Genomic DNA, 9,804 nt, shown 5'->3' with positions numbered 1-9,804 from the left:
CTCGTTTACTAATACCCTAAATCCATAATTTCCTTAATATGTTTTTATTTTGATATATTTAAATAATATTAAATTATATTATATAAAGGCTCGTTTAGGCCCGCAAGCCTAATCAAGCTTAATATTAATCTCGAGCTCGGCTCGAACTCGTTTAAAATCGATTTCGATTCGAGCTTTTAACGATCCGATCTCGAGTAGCTCGCGAGTAGTGTGACTCGTTTGCACCCCTAACTTTTTGAGAAACTTTATTTTTCATCCACAGCAATGTGCGACTCCTCAAATTTTTCATCCCCAGCAATGTGCGACTCCTTAAATATGAGGGTCAAATGCGATGAGGAATACTTTTGGCAAAATTAGAGCCCAAATGTTATCTTAAAGATAAACTGATATCATCACCTCTTGGTTTAAAATCAATAACATAATCACTCATTCAACATGCTTCTAATGCTTAAATACAATGCAAATTAAATATAATAATTGTTTCACATATATACATACAACATGTAATGTATTCATAAAAATAATACTATCATCACTAATACTCTTATAATTAAAATACTAAAAAATATAATAAACATTATTTACTCTTATAAATATCACTGTATGTATATTTAAAAATATACAATCATCCTCTTAAGACAAATATTTATATTTATAGAAATTTTAATTGTGAGTTCTCTCTCTCTCTCTCTCTCTCTCTCTCTATATATATATATATATATATATATATATATATATATATATATATATATATATATATATATAGTCCGGTTCGATTTTTTACGGTTTTTGCAAAACTAAAAGACAAAATTGCAAAAATGATTCTTGTGGTATGTCAAAACTAACATGTTAGAACCAAAACGGTTTTGGCTAGCATGAATGGTCCAAAAATTTCATTTTCTTGCAAGTTTGATCCAATTTGGTTTGAATTTTTTTGGAAAGACGATTTTGCCCTTATTATTTAATTTTTCATTTTTGTTTTATTACCAACAATTAAAAATAAAACAAAATAAAAGACTCTCTCTCTCTCTTCAAAGTTGTCGGACCACCACAGCAGCCGAATGACAACCGCCAGTCAGACCACCACCACTAGTCCGACGACGAAAGTTTCAAGACGCACGTTATGTGTCCCCTCCTGAGGTATTATGGCGAGTTTTTAGCTTTCCTCTTTCAAAAATCCACCCTTGTGTGATGGCCTTGCAAATACATCTCCCGAATCAACAGTTGGTTAGGTTCAAAGACGGTGACAGAATGGAAGACATTGTTGATAGGGAGAAAGAAAAAAATTCAATGTTGACGGCATTTTTCAAGAAGAATAAAGAAGATTCCAAAGCGAGAAAATACTTGTATAAGGATTTTCCCAAACATTTTACATGGAATCGAGGCAACCAATGTTGGAGGACCAGGGAACATAAATCTATGGTTGGTCGACTTGTTTATGCTAATCCAGCGGAAGGAGAGAGATACTACCTACGTCTGCTTCTATGTCATATCACTGGGCCTACCTGCTTTGAAGATTTATATACAGCCAATGGTGTATTACACCCTACATTTCGAAAAGCAGCTCTTGAAAGAGGTTTAATAGAGACCGATGATAATTTATCACAATGTCTTGTAGAGGCTTCCTTATTTCAATTTCCCAGCGCACTTAGAAGGTTATTTGCGACGATGCTGATTTTTTGTGAACCAGGAAATGTTCGCAAGTTATGGGACGACCACTATGATGCTCTTTCTGAAGATTATAGGAAACAATATGGATGTGCCGAACGAGCGCAAAATATGGTCCTCATCGACATTAGAGTCTTCTTAGAATCTATGAGTAAAAAGCTTAGTGATTACGACCTCCCAAATGTCAGTGCACACATCGATTTACAATCAAGAGGCTATCGTGAGGTGCAAGAAGAATACTCTATAAATGTGGCATATGAAGACTTACATGCGCGGGACTCTCTCAATCCAGACCAAAAGTTTGCATATGATGAGATAATGAGGCATGTGGATCAAAATATTCCAGGTGTCTTCTTCATAGATGGTCCCGGTGGAACTGGAAAGACATTTTTGTATAAAGCTTTGTTGGCCAATATTCGTGCCCGTGGTCTTATTGCACTTGCAACTGCCACGTCAGGTGTTGCGGCTAACAACATGCCAGGAGGGAAAACAGCTCATTCACGATTTGGAATTCCCCTCAATCTTGATAATAACTCGATGTGCAAGATCACTAAACAAAGTGGGAAGGCTCAGATACTTCGCGAGGCAAAGGTAATCATATGGGATGAAGCAGCAATGGCTAAGAGGCAGGCAGTAGAAGCAGTTGATCGGACAATGCAAGTGTAACATCCGAAAAACACAACCAATTTAAAATTTTCAAACAACCCGATTTTCACTAAAATGTTTACAAAAAGGTTTTTCAATACAAGTCATTAAGTATTCCCAGAATCACATTGCTACAAAATCATGAGGAGCGGTACGATCGCGCCTTCGCCTTGCCACAGTCTCCTGAAGAACCTGAAAAACATTAAACCACAACTGTAAGCCCGAAAGCTTAGTGAGATACCCCCAAAATACCAACCACGTATACGCCCTTCCATGCTACGACCTTCCGGTCCAAAACATATAAAACATACATAACATAACAGAACATAGAACAGCCATGCATATCGGGTCTACCGTGTGACTGGTCCGCCGTATCGGGCCTTCAGTCCAACGGATCCATCCTCCGGGTCTAGTCATGTCCTTCGAGTCTACAGTGGGGTTGGTCCGCCCGCATCGGGCCTTCAGTCGGCCTGGTCCACTCTCCGAGCCTCGGCACGTCTGGTCCGCCCTCGTGGGGCCTACAGCCTATCCGGACCGCTCGCTGGGCCTTCGGAACAACCGGTCCGCCCTGGGTATCTTGGCCTACAGCACAAAGCAGGACCCGCCTCAACCCATCTCCATTCCAAACAACCATGTGCACAAAACATACATTCATATAACAGTCATAATCAACAAACCGAGCAAGCAGATCACATAGCATATCATTACCCTAACCTGGTTACCGACCTAACCGGTCACTAGCATAGCATCACTCTGTATATCGGGAAAACTGACCTTAGCAAGGCCTCCTAGCATGTACCATCCTAGCTACCAGGATGCAGACACATCAAACAGTAACATAATAACCATAACCGAATCTCAATACAATAAAGGGTCGGCCTTGGTGCCTTAGACCCTGTTGATATAGTGAGGATAACTCACCTCGAAACTGTCGGCTGAAAAGATAAGATCCCACTGCTCCGAACTCTGACACGAACTCCTCCACTAAACATCAAAACATACAACTCAATAAATACCATTAATTACCAAAATACCCCTGGAAGACAACTAGTCAACCTTGGACGAGTCAAAGTCAACCCCTGACTGACCCTACTCGCCGAGTCATCCCGATGACTCGCCGAGTCCTTATGCTCAGAACTTCCCTCAATTAACGACCCAACTCGCCGAGTCACCCCAAGACTCGTCGAGTCCAACAACTCTGAGTCCACTCGCACCCAACTCACCGATTCATCGACTCAACCAGAAATATTGGGACTTCCTCGACAAGACTCGCCGAGTCCAAATGGACTCGTCGAGTCCAAGGCCATCTTCAACCTACTCGCCGAGTTGTTCTTCCAACTCGTCGAGTCCCAGGCCATCTTCAAGCAACTCGTCGAGTCCACCCATGTGACTCGTCGAGTACCACCGGTCTGAATCCATACAGAAGCATCTCAGGCCATGCAATTGATCCAAAACATAGATCCAACCTCCTACAATCCATCCATCACGTAAAGTGGCAAACTTTACGTGAATCTAACGAGATCTAAGCCATATTCACCGTAAAACCAAGGTTTGGGACATGGTGGCTTCACTAAACACTCAAACACAGGAACTTTAATGCACTCTAGGCCTTCAATATTCCAGATCTGAGGTAGCAACCTCAGATCTATCCTCCAAACTCCAAAACATTCCAAGACATACTCCTCACAAACCCCAAAATGATGAAACTAGGAATGCACAGCCTAAGGACGAAGATATTACCTCCAAAAGATGCCTCAATAGCAGCCAAACTCGAATCCAAGCAAAGCCCTTTGATCCAAGCCACTTCTCCTTCAAGATCTCTTCAAACAACACCTCTCCAAGCTCTAATTTGCTCCACAAATGATCTCTCCACGAATTTAGGGTTTCTGGAACTCAAGGGGGGAATAAGGGAGGCTGTGGAGGGGTATAATGCTCTTTATATAGGGCTCAACCCCGAAAATTAAGGTTTTCTCCATACAGCACCTACTCGCCGAGTCCATCCTTGGGACTCGCCGAGTAGGCCACTTGACACGCGACCATGACCGCGACCTGACGCGTCGAGTCCATCCATGGACTCGCCGAGTCATCCTCTAAAACTTACACTTTTAGCCCTTCAACTCTACTCTTGCGATTCCGGGATGTTACAGCAAGACATCACAGATGAGAAGCTCCTTTTTGGTGGAAAGATAATGGTTATGGGAGGTGACTTTAGACAAGTGCTGCCGATCGTGAAACGTGGCACTCGAATGTCACCTCTATGGGCTTCAGTTAAAAGGCTTCGATTAAATATCAACATGAGAGCGGTAAATGATCCATGGTTTTCGGATTTTTTTACTACGAGTCGGTGATGGAAAGGAGGAAACATTGGACGAGTCCTATATTCGTATACCTGATAACATGTCCATTCCATACACTGATAAAACTAAATCAGTGGACGCTCTGATTGATGCAATATTTCCTTCTTTGCAATCCAACGGCACCGATTCAAAATTTATCATTTCGAGGGCGATATTGTCTACTAAAAATGAAAGTGTTGATGAGATTAATAATAAGTTGATCGAACGATTTTCTGGTGAGCAAAAAATTTACTACAGTTTTGATGAAGCGGAAGATGACAAAAATAACTTATATTCGATGGAATATTTGAACTCGCTAAATGTTAGTGGTGTACCCCCTCATTATCTTCGGTTAAAAACTGGGTGCCCTGTAATACTTTTGCGAAATATCGATCCTTCAAATGGGTTATGTAATGGCACCAGATTGATATGTCGAGCTTTCCAACAAAATGTCATTGATGCAGAGATAGCTGTTGGCCAACATGCTGGAAAAAGAGTGTTTTTACCAAGAACTCCTCTATGTCTGTCTGACTGACGATGAGATGTTCCCATTCAAACTTAAGAGAAAGCAGTTTCCAATTCAGCTTAGTTTCTCTATGACAATCAATAAATCTCAGGGACAAACAATTCCAAATGTAGGTGTTTATCTACCATAATCAGTATTCTCACATGGCCAGCTTTATGTGGCGTTGTCCAGAGGAATATCACGTGTCAATACCAAGGTATTAGTAAAGCTGGAAAAAACGTTTGATAATGATGGAATCTACACATCAAACGTTGTGTACAAAGAAGTGTTATGTGATTAACAAGGTACAATCAATAACTTATTATTTTACAATTTCTTCAAATATGTATCTTAGATGCTTATTTGATGTTTCATGCAGGGCTAGCAGATGAAGCAACATGATTGCAGATTGGTGTAGTTTATATATTGGACATGTTATAAATGTACAAAACTACATGGTTGCAGATTGTTGTTATTTATATATTGTAAAATCAAGAATGAAGTATTAGATGAATTACTTGAGATGTAGACTCAACTTTTGTCGTATTGTATGACTATGCACCTAGCAATAAACTATATGTTGAAATGAACTATTCGACGCAAAATAGTCTACCAAATGGCCGCAATGAATATGTCACGTCTAAAGGAAACTAATCATCACATTAAAACTATCTTCCGAAAGAAACTTTTTACCGCCCGGCGCTTAGCGCGGGTAAACGGCTAGTATATATATATATATATATATATATATATATATATATATATATATATATATACACACTTTCATATAAAGGTGTGTTACTTAGACCAGTTTAAAATATATTGGTCCGATTTTGTCCGTCTTTGGTCCGAATTGATTTGATATGGATCAAACTAAATTACGGTTTTGTCGAAAAAAATTTAAAAAATGCGACCGAGTTACCCGCTCACGGAACCGGAACCGCCGGTTCTGGGACTAGTTCCAAACATTTAAGAACCACCTAGAGCGGTTCCGGTTCCGGTTCTAACTTTCTAGGAACCGCCGGTTCCGGTTCCGGTTCTCGCCAATTGAGGCGAGTACCCGCCTACGCTCATCCCTAGTATATATATATATATATATATATATATATATATATATATATATATATATATATATATATATATATATAAAAGAAATCTAACTATTTCTATAAATAGATTGAATATAATAATATTATTTTTTTAAGACGTCCAAACTATTAAGCTTGAAGTACAACCCATTTATAATATAATAATATAAAACTTTAACCCTATCTTTTATCCCCTAAAAATCTTGTATCAAATTAATAGAAGAATTCATTTGCAAATTGAACCCGTCAATCTCAACACTTCAGCCATTTGAAGCGGTCAATATCAACAATTTATAGAGGATCTCTTCTCTCACATTGGTAACAAGTCATCTCATAATATCTATCTTCGTAATCCCTTCAAAGTAAGAAATATACGCACATTCTCTCGAAGAACTATAACCAGTAACCAAGATAGTATAACCACCACCACTACAGCCGCTCGGCCTCCTTCCGCCTTCAACCAACCACTATCACGACTACCGCCCTTCCTCTCACCCACGACATGAACTTTCTTTTGGACATAACATTTTTCTTTAAAAACTATCGTTGAAAAAAACTATTTGTCTCCGCCGCTGTGCGCGGGTAACGGCTAGTGTATATATATAATATATATATATATATATATATATATATATATATATATATATATATATATATATATATATATATATATATATAATGGTTCAAAATTTTCATTTTCTTGCAAGTTTGATCCAATTTGGTTTGAATTTTTTTGGAAAGACGATTTTGCCCTTATTATTTAATTTGTCATTTTTGTTTTATTACCAACAATTAAAAATAAAACAAAATAAAAGACTCTCTCTCTCTCTTCAAAGTTGTCGGACCACCACAGCAGCCGAATGACAACCGCTAGTCAGACCACCACCATCAGTCCGACGACGACTTCGTTGTGCAATCCATTTCATTGCCAGAATTCAGATCAAGGGTCACTGACTCCAACCGTGGCTCAATTTTCCAATGATGACGAATAGAGATGGTGTTTCGGATCTTTGATGATGACTCGACTGGAGAAAGAATTTGTAAATCTGAGAGGGAGGAAAAGAGGCATCTACGGCAAACCTACCCGTAACATCATCGTGTTTGTATCTCGAAGCTTAAAGCCATCATCAGAGAAAGCAAAGAAGATGTAAAACCCTTTCAACGTAGTTCTTGTGAAACCCTTCCCATCTAGGGTAACCAGACATCATCATCATTTTGGATTCACTATTTAATCGTTCTCGCTTCACCGATGGTGTTGGAAACGCTACTACTCACCTTTTTCACTGCTACACCACATCACCATACTCATCACCTTAAGATATGTTCAATCTGTAGCTAGAGGATCCGACGGTGGTGTGGAGATGTAAACTAGATCGATAACAACCACCTCGTTGGAGGCTTAACAGCCGAGGAAAATCGATCAGAGGTGTATTCCCCTCGATTTCCAATCGATAAACCCTCCATCTTAAAACCCTAGCCACCAAGAAATCCTAATCGTCAAGAAAGCCAAACTTCAGATCTCAATCTCCTTTCTCTCGTTGGCATCTATCTAGGTTCAAAAGGAGGGTGGCAACGATCAAATCGGATGTTTGGGGTGGTGCTACCTAACCGTAGGGGGGCAGCCTAAACCGACAACAACAACTCGTTCTTCTTCTTTGGACAGTGGTAATACTCATTCTTCTTTGGTTTTCTGGTTTCATTTTTATACCATTGTTTTTCGTTTTTATACAGTTATTTTTCGTTTTTACAGTTCGGTTTTGCTCACCCCTTTGCAACATAGGTAGTTCAAACTCGAGAAGAATTTAATTTGTGTTACATGAGTTTCTCATCTGCAATCACTTATACGAGAAGAATTTAATTCATAGTTCAAACTCGAATTCTGCTGATTATGGATATATCCTAATCATCTTCAGTTAGTGTCTTTCAATAATTATTAATAACTGACCGACTCAAAAATGTTTGATTTGTCTGCTGATTATGGATATATCCTAATCATCTTCAGTGTCTTTCAATAATTATTAATAACTGACCGATTTATCAATGTTTGATTGGTCTGAGGTTGAAGTTCTTCATGAAGGTTAGGAAGCAACTGCAACGGCGGATTAACCAGGAGAATACATTGGTAGTTTTTCAAAACGATAAACCTCCAAAGCTTATGATTAGAATTAATCGATTCGCTGTAGTTGATTAAAAGAAAATGATTAACTACGATCCAGAGTTGGAAACAACAACCTACTATCTTCTCTTTGTTTGTAAAATGTATAAAATCTCTTTTACATATTCGTGATTACAAAAACTGATGCTTAAATGATGAAGGCTATTAAGCATCTAAACTATTACTGCTACCAAATAAGAAATTTAAAGTAAATCGTAAAAATATAATAGTTAAAGAAAAAAAGTGGATCAGATTTCTGGCTTGGATTCTCTCTGATAAAGAGAATTTAATTATGCGCTCAGTTATATCAACTTCGATCATCTGGGGAAATAATCATCAATTCCACATTTTTATAGAAACTTAAAATAACAAACAAATATAATTGAAGAAAAACAGAGTTGCAATGAATATCAAATTTTAAAACAATAATCCTTCCGGATTGAACGTAAAGTTTTAATCATATGGGTGAAAAAGAAAAAAAAATACAGAAATAAGAATCAGATTTCTGGCTTGGATTCTCTCTGATGGAGAGAATTTATAAAATGCGCTCAGTATAATCACCTTCGATCATCTGGGGAAATAATCATCACTTCCAATTTCTGCTACATATTTTACGGAATAGAAATAAACCCTAAAAATTCCTACATAGTAAATTTGTAGATTATAGAAATAAACCCTAAATTTTCCAACAAAGGAAAAAATTTTGATTATAGCCGAGATTTCAAGACATCACTAAAATGGTAAACTTTAGAGCATCCTACGATTCGGCTAATTTTATCTTCGAAGGTAATGAAAATGTGTTAGAGAGGACTCGTTAAGAGTAAATCAACCTCCCTGCTGGGACCTTCGATAGTTCAAATGAAATTCTCATTGCATCAAAAAACTAAAATTGATAAGAACACAAACACTATAAATTTGAGTAGTAAGAGAATGTACGAATGAGTAGATCTAGTAATAAATTATCGTATCGAAAATGAAATGAATCCGTTACGACGATCTGTATTCGAAGATGATATCCGAAAGCAAACTTGGCCGAAAGCGCATTTATTATTGCACTTCCTCCATAGGTCCTTCGTTTTTTAATGCATCAATTGAGAAAATAAGAATAACAGAAAGAGATTTGCTCAGTGAATACGAACCAGAATAAGAAAATAATGAATCATCTTGCGAAATTGATCCGCAATCATCGTCATTTTTTCTCGTTTCTCTTCATCGCAGCTTTTGTTTTAAAACCCTAACATCGCGAGCACAGGAATGTAAAACCCTAATGAGATAACATGAATTTGTGTTGATAGATTCATATTGCGGTCTGTGTTATATAGGGTTAGGGTGTAGCCGTTTAAAGATGCCGTATGAGGCCTATAACCATAGTCCATAAACATCATCTACTTGGGCCGAGCCCAACAC

At 38.1% G+C, this 9,804-nt stretch overlaps 2 protein-coding genes and 3 non-coding genes across 5 annotated transcripts; 2 read left to right on the top strand and 3 right to left on the bottom strand.

The window, feature by feature from the left end:
- Window positions 1-1,191: 1,191 nt before the first annotated feature.
- On the top strand, window positions 1,192-2,334 carry LOC145036373 (uncharacterized). The gene has a single exon (XM_078984817.1). The coding sequence runs from the start codon at window positions 1,192-1,194 to the stop codon at window positions 2,332-2,334; it is 1,143 nt and encodes a 380-aa protein (XP_078840943.1).
- A 2,376-nt stretch (window positions 2,335-4,710) lies between these two features.
- LOC145036372 (uncharacterized) lies at window positions 4,711-5,556 on the top strand. Its single transcript, XM_078984815.1, has 3 exons — window positions 4,711-5,170; window positions 5,267-5,371; window positions 5,534-5,556. The coding sequence occupies exons 1-3, from the start codon at window positions 4,711-4,713 to the stop codon at window positions 5,554-5,556; spliced, it is 588 nt and encodes a 195-aa protein (XP_078840941.1).
- Window positions 5,557-8,640: 3,084 nt separating this feature from the next.
- Window positions 8,641-8,743, bottom strand: LOC145038015 (small nucleolar RNA Z103). The gene has a single exon (XR_013679119.1). It is a non-coding gene; the product is annotated as a small nucleolar RNA Z103 (small nucleolar RNA).
- Window positions 8,744-8,889: 146 nt separating this feature from the next.
- Window positions 8,890-8,993, bottom strand: LOC145038017 (small nucleolar RNA Z103). The gene has a single exon (XR_013679120.1). It is a non-coding gene; the product is annotated as a small nucleolar RNA Z103 (small nucleolar RNA).
- Window positions 8,994-9,100: 107 nt separating this feature from the next.
- LOC145038049 (small nucleolar RNA snoR145) lies at window positions 9,101-9,249 on the bottom strand. The gene has a single exon (XR_013679151.1). It is a non-coding gene; the product is annotated as a small nucleolar RNA snoR145 (small nucleolar RNA).
- Window positions 9,250-9,804: the final 555 nt, after the last annotated feature.

Source organism: Lactuca saligna, chromosome 3, assembly GCF_052625555.1.
Source record: "Lactuca saligna cultivar CGN05327 chromosome 3, ASM5262555v1, whole genome shotgun sequence".
Taxonomy (NCBI): Eukaryota; Viridiplantae; Streptophyta; class Magnoliopsida; order Asterales; family Asteraceae; genus Lactuca; species Lactuca saligna.
Note: the sequence above shows the minus strand (reverse complement) of the source record. Positions and strands in the feature narration are given on the sequence as shown.